Source organism: Lotus japonicus, chromosome 1 (assembly GCF_012489685.1).
Source record: "Lotus japonicus ecotype B-129 chromosome 1, LjGifu_v1.2".
Classification (NCBI taxonomy): domain Eukaryota; kingdom Viridiplantae; phylum Streptophyta; class Magnoliopsida; order Fabales; family Fabaceae; genus Lotus; species Lotus japonicus.
Window position 1 is genome coordinate 112137675 of NC_080041.1, and position 17477 is coordinate 112155151.

Below are 17477 nucleotides of genomic sequence, written 5' to 3' on the forward strand. Positions count from 1 at the left end.
CAAACTGTTATGGAAAAATTGATTGTCTTGGACACCACTCTAGAGTGGTTCTAACAACTGGCCTCATTTAATAAAATAAGCAATTGAACATCTTGTAGAGTTTAGCTTCTCTTTGAAACAAAAATATTTTCAACAACCATATGGTATCATTCCTCTATAAATTGCCTGCCATTTTGCTCTGTTTGCATCAACAATTCAAACTCAAAACAAAGTGTTAACGATCATAATTTCGAACAAAATAATATGGGTGTTCCTATCCCTCAATCATTTGCAATGCCAGGAATGCTTCTATTTTCTTTGTTCATTTTCCCTCAGTTTGCAGTAGGGGGCATTACCAGGCACTACCATTTCGATGTACACATCCCAAAAGAACTTGATAAATTCATCTCAAAGCTAGCTCATTTTCTAAAAAAAACAGTTTCTATTTTACACATGCTTTTAGTTTACTTTCCCCAGTTTATTTTGTTTAATATCTAATGCATGTCTTGGCTTTTTATGCAGATAATGTACCAAAATGTGTCACGACTATGCCACACAAAGCACAGGGTCACAGTAAATGGTCAGTTTCCTGGACCACGCATTGTAGCTAGAGAGGGTGATCGTCTTCTTATCAAAGTGGTGAACCATGTTCAGAACAACATCTCCATCCATTGGTAAAATTAAGGCTTAAGTTACATTTTCTGTCATATATTTTCAGGAATCCGTGATTTTGCTCCTTATAGTTTCAACTGCTCACCCTTTTAAAACGAACAAATTTGGTTAAGATGTTAACTTATCATCAAATAACTGATGGACAAAAATTGAGATATATCATAATTTTTTATGTTGAAACTTGTTCAATTTGAATGTAGATGGACTTAATTTAAGAAAGTTAAAACTATAAGGACCAAAACCACATATTCCTGAAACTAAATAGATGAAAAATGTAATTCAGCCTAAAACTAACTTGTCAAAAAGAAACTGAACAAAGTTGGTAAATTGAACTTTCCTGTGTTAAAAACTCTTGGTTGTCTTCCTAATAGGCATGGCATTAGACAGCTTCGGTCAGGTTGGGCTGATGGACCTGCATACGTGACTCAGTGCCCTATCCAAACAGGACAAAGTTATGTCTACAATTACACCATTGTAGGCCAGAGAGGCACTCTCTTTTGGCATGCACACATTTCTTGGTTAAGATCAACTGTGTATGGTGCCATCATCATTCTTCCTAAGCATGGAGCTCCATACCCTTTTTCCAAACCTTACAAGGAAGTCCCAATTATCTTTGGTAACTAAAGTGAATGACATCACAATCATACCATAGTCCTACGTTACATGCATGTACAAATTTATGCACTAACCTTACTTTGATGTATAACAAAAAAATTCAGGAGAATGGTGGAATGCAGATACTGAGGCAGTCATAACACAAGCATTGCAAAGTGGTGGAGGACCTAATGTATCTGATGCCTACACAATGAACGGACTTCCAGGGCCATTGTACAACTGCTCTGCTAAAGGTATTAATAAAGTTCTTGAAAATTAACTCCCTAATCTTCTGTCCCCAAATTGTATCTCATCGCCATACAAGATTTTATTGGCGGGACAGGAATACAAAAAGATCTTAATCCCTCGAGAACACTCCATGTTATATATGAATTAAATTTTGATATGTTGTGATTATAAATGGAAATATTGATCTTTGCAGACACATTCAAGCTAAAGGTGAAGCCTGGGAAGACATACCTTCTCCGTTTAATCAACGCAGCACTCAATGACGAACTCTTCTTCAGCATTGCAAATCATACCCTCACAGTTGTTGAAGTGGATGCAATTTATGTGAAACCATTTGAGACTGAAACTATTCTCATTGCCCCTGGACAAACCACCAATGTTCTACTCAAAACCAAATCCCACTACCCCAATGCCACATTCTTCATGAATGCTAGACCATATGCCACTGGCCAGGGCACTTTTGACAACTCAACTGTTGCTGGTATCCTAGAATATGAAGCTCCCCCACACTTTCTTCATTCAATGAACAAGATTTCACTCTATAAACCCATCCTCCCCGCCCTAAACGACACGGCTTTCGCAACGAACTTCTCCAATAGGCTCCGGAGCCTCGCAACGTCTCAATTTCCGGCTAACGTTCCCCATAAAGTCGATCGGCGCCTTTTCTTCACAATAGGCCTTGGTACAAGCCCCTGCCAGAGTAACCAAACTTGTCAAGGACCTAATGGAACAAGGTTTGCAGCATCAGTGAATAATGTATCTTTCAATCTCCCAACAACAACATCTCTTCTTCAATCTCACTACTCTGGTCAATCCAATGGAGTTTATTCCCCTAATTTTCCTATTAGTCCTTTGATTCCATTCAATTACACTGGAACTCCACCAAACAACACCATGGTGAGCAATGGGACAAAATTGATGGTCCTTCCGTTTAACACAAGTGTAGAAGTTGTGATGCAAGACACTAGTATTCTTGGTGCTGAGAGTCACCCTCTCCATTTGCATGGTTTTAACTTGTTTGTTGTGGGACAAGGATTTGGGAACTTTGATGCTAATAAGGACCCTGCAAAGTACAATCTTGTTGACCCAATTGAAAGAAACACTGTGGGAGTCCCTTCTGGTGGATGGGTAGCCATTCGTTTCTTAGCAGATAACCCAGGTAAATGGACCATTTAATTTTCATCTCAAAATATGTGAAAGTGATTATTTTAATAAACATAAGTGAATAGTTCACACAATAAGCAGATACAATTATACAAATAGACTAATAGTAGCATCTTTTTTTTATCACAAAGTATAATTCCAAATTAAAACAAAGATTTTCATTATTGGGAGATATGAACTGTGGAATTTATATGTGCAGGGGTATGGTTCATGCATTGTCATCTTGAAGTTCACACAAGCTGGGGCCTAAAGATGGCCTGGCTTGTTTTAGATGGAAAGCTTCCACATCAGAAACTGCTTCCACCACCAGCTGATCTTCCAAAGTGTTGAATATTCATTAGTAATTGTGGTCATAACCTTTCAAATTCATTGTTTTGTTTTCTTTTTTTTTTCCCCCTTTAAAATGTCCATTGCGGGTTTTTCCTTCATGGTCCGTCTAACCGATTGTACTAGTGCAATTTCTTTAATTCAAGAGATGAGGTAAAAGGCTCGATTATGATAAGATGAGTCTCTACACAATAACACATTTGTTTTCAGTGTTGTAATATTATTTAATTTGAATGAGTATTTTGCAGTTTGAACTTTGAATCATCTGACACATATATTTGAACATTCATTCTTTTTCTCCATGAGTGATGTTATATTCTATTACAAGTCCTCTTGTTAATCCTTATACATACTTTAGTGTTTAACGAGACTAATTTTTTACTTTTAAGTTACTTTTAGAAAAAGTTGGGTCAAACACACTTAATAATAACCTCTTTGTAACCAAGAAAAAGAAAACACTTAATAATAACTTCTTAAAAAATAAACTACTTATTGTTTTACAAATAAAATATAAAAATGACTTTTAAGTAAAAAGTTAAATGAGAGAGCTTTTTTCAAATAAGTTGTAGAGACATCACCTCTACCATCCACCATCACCACCACTTCTACCATCACCTCCACCACAACCGTCAACTACCACCATCGTTGCCACCGCCACGACCACTACCTCCATTGCCACCACCACCAAATGATGTAACAAAAATATAGAAATGAAAATAAATTAAAGATAATATTATATTTTCATAATAAACATTTTAAAATAACTTAAAATATTTATAATGACAATTAATTTAAAATTAATATCTAACTATTGATGGGTAAATAAAATAATGTGTTTTTTTAACAGAAATAAAATAATGTTAAGTATAAAGACATTCATATATATAAAAAATTTCTCTTTCATGACATTTTAAATTTTCAGTTGAGTTGCACACATAAATGAGAGACGTTTAGGTCTCTGACACGAGTACCCTTAGTGTTAGAGTTCAAAGTATGGTTCAATCATTTTTCGTGGGACTTCTTGACCAAGGGCGAGGGTTGGGGTCATTGTTTAATTGAGTTGGACACATAAAGGAAAGATATTTAGGTCACCGACACGAGGACCCTTAGTGTTGGGGTCAGCCTATGTTTGGCATGCCTAGCTGACCAACTATCTGAAAGCTGAAAGATAGGTGAATGCTTATAAGCTAGCAGAAAGTGAAAAACTACCTGATTGAAAAAAAAAATGTTTAGTAAAATTAGTTGTTGAACAAACTGAAATTGTAAAATGACATAAAAGAACATCTTATATAAATTTTATATTTTTTTGTTACAGTAGGAAGAAATATAATTGTTTATGTTTATTTACACATCAATACATACATGATATATTAAATTATTAAAATAATTACCACTTAAAATATTTTAATTTAGTTCAAATTATTTATTGTCTCAAAAGTAAAAGAGTAATTTTTTATTTTATTTTTTTTCATATTTTAATTAATTAAAATAGAGTAAAAAATATATTTATATTTTAATTTAATAAAGTAAGCTTATATTTCTGCTCTAAATTAATAAAATATTTTTTAAAAGTTTATATTAGAAATTGAATTGACTTACCAAAATTAATGTATGCAAATTTACTTCTAAAATATAAGAATAGAACTTTCTTAAGTAAATTATTCTTTATATGGAATTAAAATCTTTTTTTTAGGTACAAGGAATTAAAATTTTCAATCAAAGGTAACAAATTATAAAAATCTAAAATGAATCATCTTGAAAATACGGTATACACTTTAGAGGTGCAATTTTTCATCTTAAATCAATCATTTTCAAATTCAATCATCTATAAGTGAAAATAAAAGTCAATCCTCTATAATATATAGTATTTTCTTCTAGAATCAATCATCTTCATGTTAAAAAAAAACCAATCATGTGTAATAAAATTCAATCTTCTTCTATTCAAAAAAAAAATTCAATCTTCTTCAAAAATAAAAATAAATATAACCGATGGATAAATCGAGGATCATCTTGGCAGTGGCGAGGTAGGTGTTCAGTGTTCTTCGCACTTCGGAATTGGAAGAGGAATAGTGATGTATGGCGCATAAGAACAAACGTTAATCTGTGATTTCTTGTGCTATGGATTTGTTTTTCGGCTAATTTTATTTTATTTTAGATTTGTAATAAATTGAATTAGGAAGCTTGTTGAATGGTTTCTACAAGAATCCCTAAGTGAAATCCAGGCTTTAATGACAGAGGAGTGAAGATGAAGATTTGAATTACTTTGAAGGGTGCTGTAGAGGCCCATGCAAGAAGCAAAGTAGGCAAGCAGCAAGCTTTTCCTTTATTCTTGCTTTAGTCAAACTACTTCCAATCTGTATGGTTTTCAGTTTGAATGTGTTTTCACTAAACGGAGGTCCAAATGTGCATTGGAGTGTGCGATCACGAATTACTTCCAAACTGAAAACCAGACTGCATGGCACTTAGTTCCTTCTTAAGGATTTCCAATTGATTTGCTTATAGACTGATCTGGTTGGAATCAATGTTTTTGTAGAAAACTTTCTCAGAATGTATGGCACTGCAATTAGTTTCCTTGTCACCCCTTCTGAAGGATCCTGCCAAGTGCCAACCATTCAGTTGATCTTTTGTCACTACTGCTAATTATGGCTGGTATAAGCCACTTGTTGATCGCATGATTTGCAGTAAGAATATGGATTATTTCCTAGTTGTAACATGTTTAATGTGATGATATGCATATTTTCAATTTGTTCAACATATAAATATATATAATTAGGATTTTCATGTAGTGATTGTAATTTGACTGCTGCTTTTCATATTTATAGGATCAGAATATATCAGAGGCTACTGAAGGCATTGACTCTCCAATGCTAGCAGATGATTCTTCAAATTTGACCATGTAAGCCCCTACTTATCTCTGTTGCACACATGAACTGATATCAATATATGATCCAAAATGCAAGAAACTGATGGTTATTGGCAAAAAAATTTGGAGGTTTATTATAAGTTATAACCTGGACTTGACAAATATAGGCTGTGATAAAATTTCAACTTTTTTTCTTGTTATATCTAAAAGGCATCATGTATTGTTATTACCTTTTAGTTTTATCCATGTCTGCCAAGTGTGTCTTGTACATATATACTTTTCACGTTAGCTTATACTGCTTCTAATAATCATTATTGAATTTGTGGCTATCTAATTATTGTAAAAAGAATAAGATTCGGTGTGTAAGTTCTTATGTTTTCCCCTTTACTCTTCATTTTCTTGCTATCAATTAGTTAGTGATACTGCCAAATGCCATTGATGTCATTTTTGCAACTAAAGGGTTGGAATGTTGGCCTCGAAGTAGTCATTTAGACATTTTTATCCTTTGTTCTTTTCTTTTATTCAGCTTGTTTTTATTGAAATATGTTCTTTCTCTTTATACTATTGAGATGCTCAAATATTAATGGCCCTCAACATGCCAGTTGGAGAGACGAGAAGACTTGTAATTAGAATCCAAAAATAGTCCGCACTATATCCATACACTACATCATCAAGTTCTTTATCAAGATTAATAGATAGGGCTAGATTTCACTTAGAGGGACGCTTCTTTGTATCATTAGTCAGTTCTAGACCTGCAAGAAGTTATCTTATAAGCTGATTATTATTATTTAAGTGTGTATATATATATATATATATATATTTTATCATATATTTATGAACTAATTGTGTTTGGATGTTGTTGGAATGAAATTCTTGTCCGAACAAAAAATGATAAGTTTAGTGCAGATAGAAAAGCCCTTAAATCCCTACAACCTATGGGCTGGGTTAACCAAGATGTAAGAGTTACTAAAGTTGTTATTCTTTATTTTGTGTATAGAACATATCTTATATGTTAGTTCATGTGCAGGTCCTGAACGTAGTTGTATCCATGCTTACTGAACGAGATAGGGTCATTGACGACAAAGGATCCTAGTGGTACTTACTGACCGTGTTTTCGGTAATTCATTTCTTTAAGCTTTGTCATGTTAAATTAAACAAAATAGTCAAACATACATGTATCTTTAACAATTTTATTTTTAACGACGTCAACAAATCTTACTAACATGGAGATAAACAAAAAGATGATCTAATCAGCTGATACAAGGATTCCTTTATGGAAGACTTGACAAAGTGACGAAGGTATCTAGCTATGCTAAATATTGATGAAAATAAGCATTGGTAAACAAAGTGTAAGTAGCAAGTTAGATACCAATGCTTATTTTTGTCATTATCCGGCATAGCTAGATACCTTTGTCACTTTTTCAAGTCTTCTCATGAAGGAATCCTTGTACCAAATGATTAGATCATCTTTTTGTTTATCCCCATGACATGTCAGAAAAATTTGTTGTGATTAAAAATAAAGTTGTTAAAGATACATGTATGTTTTTGACTGTTTTGTTTAATTTAACATGATTGACAAAGCTTTAAGAAATGAATTATCGAAAACACGGGTGGTAAGTACCACTGGGATCCTTTGTCGCCAATGACCATGTCTCGTTCAGTAAGCATGGACACATCTACATTCAGGACCTGCAGTGTCGTGCACATGAAACTAACATATAAGGTATGTTCTATACAAAATAAAGAATAACAACTTTAGTAACTCTTACATCTTGGTCAACCCAACCCATAGGTTGTAGGAATTTAAGGGCTTTTCTATCTGCACTAAACTTGTCATTTTTTGTTCGAACAAGAATTTCAATACTGCAACATCCAAACACAATTAGTTCATAAATATATAATGTTAATATATATATATATATATCCTTAAATAATAGCTTGAACTTAAAATGAAAAATATCATTCTAATCTTGTAGAATTTCTATCCCCAAATACATAAGCTCCTATTGTTCAATCTGATTCAGAATAATATTTTCCGGAGGCTTGTATATGACAGGGGGGCCACTAAATTCCTACATACATGTTAGATTCAAGAATTGTTTAATCACAACAAATTTTACAACTTTTATCAATCATCTATATTCATTTCTTTCCAACTTCTCAATAAAGTAAAATTAAGAGCTCGTTGGAGCATGTTATGAACCCATATTGAAAAATAGTGCCTATTCCTCATGGAATCGTCTAAAATAGGGAATCGACTATGCAAATTATCAACTGATTTGAAACGACTGACATCTAGGTTGATAGTTTTTGGAATAAGAAATTATTCTATTGTTTATGATTAGGAAATTAATTTCTTTAAATTTGTCTTTTTTTTTCTAAGAGTTTATTCAACTATTCTTGAGTAGTGCACTACAACACGTCTTTTTCTTGCGTTTCTTGCATGATATATTGTTGGGTTCTCGCCGAAAAGATCCCACCTTTCATTTCTTCGTTCCGATGAGTTTACGATTTGAATTTAGAAATGGTTGCTGGGATTGGTGGGGGTGAGTGCTAGTGGGTGGGAGGAGGAGGAGGAGGTAAAGAAGAAAAAGAGGAAGAATGATGACAAAGGAAGTGGATAGAGGGAAAATGTGAGTCACCGACTCACCGGTCAACAGTCCCCTTGTACAGTGGTGGGTGGAATCTTTGTGGTGTGGTGGTTATGGAGGAAGAAGAAGAAGGTGGGATGAAGAAGGAGAAGGTGGACTGAATGTGATTAAAATATTTTAGAGGGACTAAAACTGATGTGAAAAGTTGACTAGCTCGCCACGTGGACCGTTGACTGATCAAAATTGATGATGGTTATGTTTGGCATGCAATTTTAGCTGGCTTATAGCTTATTTGACTAGCTTAAAGCTTATTTGACTAGCTTAAAAGCTCTATAAAAGTGTTTGGTGAAGGAGCTTATTTCAGTAGCTTAAAGCTTTAAGCTATAAGCTATAAGCTATAAAAGGACATACTTATTGAATTTATTGTCATTTTTATCCTTACTATTTTATTAAAGTTCCACCATATAGGTATTAATGTTAAAATAAAATAAGTAAAAGTTAATATTATATTTTTAAGATGATTTTTTTTGTTCCTTCAGAAAACTATTTTTAAGATGATATATAAATTGAGTCAAATTAAAATATTTAAAGTTATAATAATTTTAATATTAATATCCTATAGGTATTAATGTGAAAATAAAGTAATGTTAAATATACAAATAATTATACAAGTATGTCCTTTTATGTCATTTTACAATTTCAGCTTGTTCAACCGCTAATTTTACCAAACACTTTTGTTACAATTACGTAGCTTTTCAGCTTTCAGCTAGCTTATCAACTTTCAGCTATGAGCTAGCTTTTCAGCTATCAGCTAGCTTTTCAGCTTTCAGCTAGCTTATCAGCTAAACGTGCCAAACATAGCCGATATATTAGCAAAATAACCTAATTTTATTAAAAACAATTCTTAGTAATGCATTCATAGTATTTTTTAAAACATATTTAAGTCTTCTTAACATATTTAATTAAGCAAGAGTGGTTTTTTCAAGGTAACAGCTAAACAAACTAAATATACTATAGTAGTACAAACCCTGCTTGTAAATGCCTAAATTACGAGATGTTCCTAGGTGAAGAGTTCTTAGAAAGCTGAGAAAGAAGTAGTTATTTTCTTAGAATTAATAAATTCAAAATAAGTTTTTGGTCCCTATCCTTTACAAAATGCTTGGTTTTCGTCCCTCGGCGGAGTAAATGTGGGTTTTAGTCCCTAACTTTTGTCAAAAGGTTTGGTTTTGGTCCCTCCGGAGCTCTGGGTCAACGCCGGAGCTCCAGTGGCCCATGTGGCATGACCACGTCAGTTTAATAAGCTGATGTAGAATTTATTTTTATTTTAAATTAAATAACATAATTAATTTTTTAAAAAAAATGCTTAAAATTCTAAAAAAAACTTAATTTATTTAACTTTAATCCCTAATCAAATCTTTAATTTTAGTTATAAAACTTTTTAACTCTAATCCTTCTTCATCATCTTCACCATGTGCTTATAAAAAAAATCATCTTCACCATCTTCATCCATCATCTTCAACAAAACCCAGAAAATAAACTCTAATCCTCAAAAAATAAAACTCAAATCTTTATTATGTTGGAAAAGCTTGCAAATTTGGAGAGAGGAAAGGAAAAGAGTGAGTGGTGGGGGATCAGAACCAGCAAACCCAGATTGGAACAACGTTTTTCATCTTCACACAATTACATCAATGAAGATTGCGTCTCCACACCAAAAATACAAACCAATCAGTGGATCAAACAAAACAATACCCAAAAGGTGCAATCTTTGAGCAAATTGAGCACATAGGAAAAAAAATTGAATCTCTGAACAATAGCGTTTTTGTAGGATTTACAGATAGGATAATTGTGTAGGGTAGACCCACAAAGAGTACAAACACAAAGGTGTCTGCACGATTCCTCTTTCCCACACTTCCTGCACAATCTCCTCCAGGGAACGCACCACACCAGCAGTCCAATTATGCCAGGCAATATCTTGGTTCTGCAAACCACCCATAAACGGAGCAATTGAAGCCTTTAGCTCTTGCATTTAGCCATCTCCATGCCCGCAATTGTGCCAAATTGAAAACTCGTAGAAAAAAAATTGTAACTCTACCATTTATTTGGCTGCTTGAGTTTGGAATTTGGAAACCCTAATTCCCCAAATTGAAGAAGAAGCTTTTGTTTCATGGCGGTTTCTACTATAGCTTTATACGCGAGTCCACCGAGCAGGTGTCTGTTCAACACCACACCCTTGCCCGCAGACTTCCTACGACTTCGAATTGGGGTCTAGATCTTCCTCGTCGGCGTCGACAGTGACGATAGTTGTCGCATGATTCAGTGGTGAAGCCGGCAACGGGGCAAAAAAAAACCCGAACCCACGGATAAAAATCCGTCACGGGTATAATAACCCGCGGGTTCGGGTACCCACGAGTTTGAAAAACGGATATTTTAAATATCCGTCCAAAAACGGGGCGGGGCGGATATCCGCGTACCCTACCCGTGGGTACCCGTTAGAGTAAAATTACATAAATGCCCTTACTATTTACTTAAGCCCAAATTAAAATTTTAGGGTTTCATTCTTCTCCATTCACTCTTTCCCTCTCCTTCAGCCACCGTCAGCGTCGCACACCACCATCTCCTCCCGCCACCGTCAGCCCATCTCCGACGACTGGTACTCCGCCATCGTCAGCCCATGTAAGTTTGTTGATCCTTTTCTTTTTATCTGATATGATGTTAGGAAGAGCTTGTGTAATCACTGTTTGGGTGTGTGTGGAGAACAAGAAAAATCTAATTTTGATTCTCTGGTGAAATGAAGGAAAACCCAGATGGGGGTTTAGAGATCATCTGGGTTTGCTTCAAAATCGGTTTTTTACTCTTCAATTCCTCTGCTCCCATGTTCCTGTTTCGCTTCTTCTGTTTCAGACAAGTCTCTTGTGTTGTTTTGAATTGTGATTGCTTAGTCTACATTTCTACCTTTCTAAGTTAAAGCAGACCAATATTGATTGACTAATGAATTATTTTTGTTTGCAGTTGTTTGCTGGAAATGATGCTGATGAATTCAGTTCAGTTTTGAATAAAAAACAAACTCTCAAGATATTAATCACCACTTGCCGCTTCAATTCTACAGTATGTTTCCTATATGGCATGCCATTGTTTGTCATATCAAGTTTGTCTTAAGCACATTTGAAGCACGGACCCTTTCCTACGTAATTTATTTTTTGCAAATTGATTATGGTTGATCAGATAGATAAGTTCTATTGAGGCATGTTCAAATTAGTTTCTTTTGATAATTTTCATGGAAATATCTTACTTTTCTCTACTTCTTCATTTATTTGATTCTGTTACTTTTTTCTAGCTAAGTGGCACATTCATTTTAGTGTATTTGGTTTGGCTACTTCATTTGCTGTGTTCACCACTTCACCTGGTTGAGTGGATTGGATCATCTTGTGTAGATACTTATATTACTTGAGAAAATTATGAGCTGTTTCTTTGGGAACAAAAATAGGTTTTGTCACATGTTTTCCTTTTGGCTTTGATCAGATTTTAATTAATGTTACGCATTCATTCATCTGAATTCTGTTTTTTTTTTTTTTTTGTAGAATGTCTACGAAACAATCATTCAGTTCGACTATTCCATTGGGTGATGGCCAAGAAGGAGAAGAAGATTCGCTATATACTATGAGTGGTTCAGATTTTGGTGTAGTCCCTGAAACTGCTTTGGAAGAAGAAGTTACAATTGAAGTTGTGGGTGATAAAAGGAAGACAAGATCTGAAGTCTGGGGCCATTTTGAGCATAAAATAAGTGATGGCAAGCAGAGAGCAATTTGTGTACATTGTGGAAAAAGTTTGTTAGGTGATCCAAAGCAAGGTACAACACACTTGCGCAATCACTTGAACAGGTGCAAGGAATATCAAAAAAAGTGTGGAGAGCAAAAACATTTCAAAACTGAGCAAAAGAAGAGTGAGGATGGTTCTTATGTGCTTAACCCTGAAAAATATAAGCACTTGAGTCTTGATGCACATTTCCTGCATGATTTGCTAGTTCAAAAATGAGTGCAAACCCTTGATTTTCACTTGAGTCTTGATGCACATTAACTTTTTTGCAGGCGCTGTCTGGTAGTGGTTGATTTTCTTACTGCAGAATTTTATCCGGAGCTATTGACCTATTTTGGGCACAATTGAAATTTATTTCCTCTGGATTACATTGTTTAATGAAAATCTTAATGTACCAGAGCGGTTTTTTGGGTAGTTGTTATCAGTTTGTGGATTCTTGGTATTGTAGACATGTTTTTAAATTGCTGCTACCATTTTGGTATTTGAGACTATTTTTCTTTTAGCCTACCAGTTGTGCTTTTCAGTGAGTAGTAAGACAATTATTTGGCATTTGAGACTATTTTTCTTGTTGAATGCAATTAGCCTGGCATGAATAATGGTGGTAATTAAGTTTCGATTTGAGAAGAATATTTATAATCTTGGATTGTTTTGATGAACTTGATATTTCAAACTAATTGAAATTAATTCATATTTATTTGCTTCATCCGCTCAATTAATGTTCAATTATATGGGTGTTATTTAAGATCTGAAATCAATTTAAATTTCCCAAAAAAAAAGTTAATTTGCAGTAATTTAGGAAAATAAAAAATTGTAAACGGGTACCCGTTTGGCGCTTAACGGGTACCCGCGGGTATCCAAACCCGTTTAAGGCCCGTAAACGGGTACCCGTTTGACGCTTAACGGGTACGGATACGGGTCGACTACCCGCGGGTAGTGTTGCGGGTTCGGGTACTGGAGCTGCTTTTGTTAGTGAGAGGAGAAGGCGGTGCTGGTGGTTCAAGGTCAGGGAAGAGGAGCTGCTTTTGTTACATTTGGATTTTCCCTTTTTAATGTTTATTTTAATTTTAATCAATATATGAAATTAATTAGAGGGTAAATAGGTATTTATTAATATTTAAATTCTCTTTTTCTAATTTAAAATAAAAAAAATTCCACGTCAGCTCATTAAACTGATGTGGTTATGCCACATGAGCCACCGGAGCTCCGACGTTGACCCAGAGCTCCGGAGGGACCAAAACCAAACATTTTGACAAAGGTTAGGGACTAAAACCCACCTTTGCTCCGGCGAGGGACGAAAACCAAGCATTTTGTAAAGGATAGGGACCAAAAACTTATTTAAGCCTAAATTCAAATACGTTAGACAGAAGTGTATCGGATCACATATTTAATCACCAACCAAGCAAACTAACTGTGATAGTACCCATAATTTTTTATGCTTAATTTATATTCCCATGCACTCATGACTACTAGCTTTGTCATATTTCTATGATTTTAGCTTGGTGAAGAAAATCGCTTCAATTGAATTAATTGGGCTATACTCCATGCAAATATATCCTTTATAAGGTAATATAAAAATGTGACCCCAATAACTGGCCCTGAACTGTGACAGATTAGATAGAAACTCTCTATCATTCAAAGAAACCAAGAGGCTCTCTTACTTTGTCAACAAGAACATTGGTTGAGAGCAACATCTGACCAATGATCTACTCATCAATCTTCTCTTCAGTTACTTTCAGATGCAATCTAGCTTGCATACACAACAGTGCCTCAAACACATAATGATTAATGGAATTAGCGGTTAAAATAATCACAACACTAGAGTTCTGTTAAGGACTTTGACTTGTAAAAGAAGGACATAAATCGAAATTGAATGTCTTTGAAACCACTCTAGAGTTGTTCTAACAACTGTCCTAGTTAAAACACAGCAATGTTGATTTCAGCTTCTCATTGAATCAGATAACATTCCATCACCTAATCCGACATCCACATCCTTTCACTCCTATATAAATAGACTACAATATTTGTCCAATTCATTCAACACATTTCAAACTCTCCAAGTAACAATTCTCTGCATTGAGTGAGCAAAATGGGTGTTTCCCTAATTTCATCACTTCAAATCCCAGTGCTATTTTTGTCAATGATCAGTTTTTGCATGGTTGATTTCGTATTCGCGGGCACTACTAGGCACTACCAGTTTGATGTACTTCCTCATAAGACTCAAAATATATACCCTTCTTTACTTGTTCATTTCCTTGTGTTATATATTATTTTACTCCTTTGTTTGCTCGTCCTGTAATAAAATAAGATTACTAACGCAGATAAGGTACCAAAATGTGACGCGACTCTGCCACAGTAAGAGCATGGTGACAGTGAATGGTGAGTTTCCAGGACCTCACATTGTTGCTAGGGAAGGAGATCGTCTTATCATCAAAGTGGTTAACCATGTGCAGAACAACATCTCCATCCACTGGTAAAGAACATTCTGTTTTGAAAACCAAATTGCTACTAGAATATATAATATTAGTGAATTTATTAAAAATTTGGCAATCTTTGAAATAGGCATGGCATTAGACAACTTCAATCAGGGTGGGCTGATGGACCAGCATATGTGACTCAATGCCCCATCCAAACAGGTCAAAGCTACGTTTACAATTACACTATTAAGGGCCAGAGAGGCACACTCTTTTGGCATGCTCATATATCTTGGTTAAGAGCAACTCTCTATGGTCCACTCATCATTCTTCCCAAGCACAATGCTCAGTATCCTTTTGTAAAGCCCTACAAGGAAGTTCCTATGATATTTGGTAATGCAATTACTAAAGGGATGAACCATGCTCTACCCATTTCTTAATTTGCATAAGCTAATTATAATTTCTTTTTTCTTTTTCAGGAGAATGGTTTAATGCAGATCCTGAGGCAATCATTTCCCAAGCATTGCAAACTGGTGGAGGGCCTAATGTCTCTGATGCCTACACTATTAATGGACTTCCAGGGCCATTGTATAACTGCTCTAAAAAAGGTATCAAGTTCTTATCGGTACATGACTACATGTATTAGGAAAATTCACCAGTTCCTAGAACAACTTTGAAGAAAATAATTACTATAATTGAAACTATGAAGCTCCATACATAAGTACATAACATTCCACTAATCACATTAGCCAATAGAAAAATGGTAATCACCTGAGATTTGGATCATTCAAGGCACATTAGCATGCCGTACTTCTCCTGTTAGAACTGGAGTTTGAAACCAAACTTCTCCATGCCAATATCTGCATTAGTATAGTGAAGGCGAGCATCGGCTCAATGGTAAGGTTGCTGCATGTGACTTTGTAGTCATAGATTTGAGCCGTGGAATCAGTCTCTTTCAAAAAATGCAAGGTAAGACTGTCTATATTAGATCCACAAAGTGGGTCCGGCCTCTCCTTAACGCATAGTAGGAACTTTATAGCACTAGATTTGCCATTTTATATTTGCAGTAGTATGGAACTACTAGAAATGATAAACTGCTTATCGTAAGGTATTAGCTAGCTTGATGGTTTAAAACATTGCAATTTGTCATTCATTACAGATACATTCAAGCTGAAGGTGAAGCCTGGGAAGATTTACCTTCTACGTTTGATCAATGCTGCACTCAATGATGAGCTATTCTTCAGCATTGCAAATCACACCCTCAAAGTTGTGGAAGCAGATGCAGTTTATGTTAAACCTTTTGTGACTAAGACCATTCTCATCACCCCAGGCCAAACCACTAATGTTCTTCTCAAGACCAAGTCTCACTACCCCAATGCCACATTCTTCATGACTGCTAGACCATATGTGACTGGCCTAGGAACTTTTGATAACTCAACGGTTGCTGGTATTTTGGAATATAAAATCCAACATAATATTACTCATCATAATTCAGCAGTGAAACTGAAAAAGCTTCCACTCTTCAAACCCCTTCTCCCTGCACTTAATGACACTTCTTTTGCAACTAAGTTCAGCAACAAACTCCGTAGCCTCGCGAGTGCTCGGTTTCCGGCTAATGTTCCTCAGAAAGTGGATAAACACTTCCTCTTCACAGTGGGCCTTGGTACAAATCCATGCAAGAACAAGAGCAACCAAACTTGCCAGGGACCTAATAATGCAACAATGTTTTCAGGATCAGTGAACAATGTATCTTTTATACTCCCAACCACTGCACTTCTTCAAGCACACTTCTTTGGCAAATCCAATGGGGTTTACACCCCTGACTTCCCTACCAGTCCCTTGCATCCATTCAACTACACTGGCACCACACCAAACAATACCAATGTCAGCAATGGGACAAAGGTTGTGGTTCTTCCCTTCAATACAAGTGTAGAGCTTGTGATGCAGGACACTAGCATTCTTGGTGCAGAAAGTCATCCTCTCCACTTGCATGGGTTTAACTTCTTTGTTGTTGGACAAGGCTTTGGTAACTTTGATCCAAATAAGGACCCATCAAACTTCAATCTTGTTGACCCTGTTGAAAGGAACACAGTTGGTGTTCCATCTGGTGGATGGGTTGCTATCAGATTCCTAGCAGATAATCCAGGTTTGTTAGGGCAATTTTATGGTGGATCATGTTAAAAACTAGTCGACCCATTAACGATAATTTTACTGCTAACATTTAGTACATGCTATTTACAATGCATATGCTCTTTTTGTGTTAAAATTAATTTGCAGACAAATCCTTTTGACTTGGGAACAAGATTTTTCCTAATCTACAGTGGTCTTGGTTCATTTTCATTGAATCAACAAGAAAAGGAAAATTTAGCATGTAACTGTTATAATATTGTTTGCAGGGGTATGGTTCATGCATTGTCACTTGGAAGTACACACAAGCTGGGGTCTTAAGATGGCATGGGTAGTGTTGGATGGAAAGCTGCCAAATCAGAAGCTGCTTCCTCCCCCAGTTGATCTTCCCAAGTGTTAACTTCAACATGAAATTGCTTTTATTTGCTTCAACATTTCGGCCTGTTTTTTTGTAATTCATCACGGAGCAGTTTTTTTTCAGTCATTGGTTTAATTTCTTTTTGAAATGGGCGTTGATGGTGAACCTTTTTTCTTTCTTCAAATGAGAAATTTATTTATACAAGATGCTTTGAGACAATATATAAAATTGTAATTCATTCATTTGATTGAAAATTCTCAGTTCCAAGTTTATTATTACAATTGTTCATTCGCTGAAAATTGGGGTCTGTTGGGTCATTGTCCAGTGAT

At 35.2% G+C, this 17477-nt stretch overlaps 2 protein-coding genes and 2 long non-coding RNA genes across 4 annotated transcripts; all 4 read left to right on the top strand.

Moving 5' to 3' along the window:
- The first annotated feature begins 206 nt into the window (after window positions 1-206).
- On the top strand, window positions 207-3287 carry LOC130729300 (laccase-17-like). The gene is made up of 6 exons (XM_057581008.1): window positions 207-354; window positions 502-653; window positions 1023-1267; window positions 1371-1499; window positions 1688-2653; window positions 2858-3287. Exons 1-6 carry the CDS (start codon window positions 244-246, stop codon window positions 2986-2988), a joined length of 1734 nt encoding a protein of 577 aa, XP_057436991.1. The 5' UTR covers window positions 207-243; the 3' UTR covers window positions 2989-3287.
- A 1477-nt stretch (window positions 3288-4764) lies between these two features.
- LOC130732449 (uncharacterized) lies at window positions 4765-6160 on the top strand. Its single transcript, XR_009017038.1, has 3 exons — window positions 4765-5284; window positions 5519-5666; window positions 5808-6160. It is a non-coding gene; the product is annotated as an uncharacterized LOC130732449 (long non-coding RNA).
- Window positions 6161-10054: 3894 nt separating this feature from the next.
- Window positions 10055-12743, top strand: LOC130729301 (uncharacterized). Its single transcript, XR_009015956.1, has 3 exons — window positions 10055-11112; window positions 11449-11544; window positions 12018-12743. It is a non-coding gene; the product is annotated as an uncharacterized LOC130729301 (long non-coding RNA).
- Window positions 12744-14280: 1537 nt separating this feature from the next.
- On the top strand, window positions 14281-17287 carry LOC130729303 (laccase-17-like). The gene is made up of 6 exons (XM_057581010.1): window positions 14281-14452; window positions 14571-14722; window positions 14812-15056; window positions 15143-15271; window positions 15823-16809; window positions 17060-17287. Exons 1-6 carry the CDS (start codon window positions 14339-14341, stop codon window positions 17188-17190), a joined length of 1758 nt encoding a protein of 585 aa, XP_057436993.1. The 5' UTR covers window positions 14281-14338; the 3' UTR covers window positions 17191-17287.
- The last annotated feature ends 190 nt before the right edge of the window (window positions 17288-17477 follow it).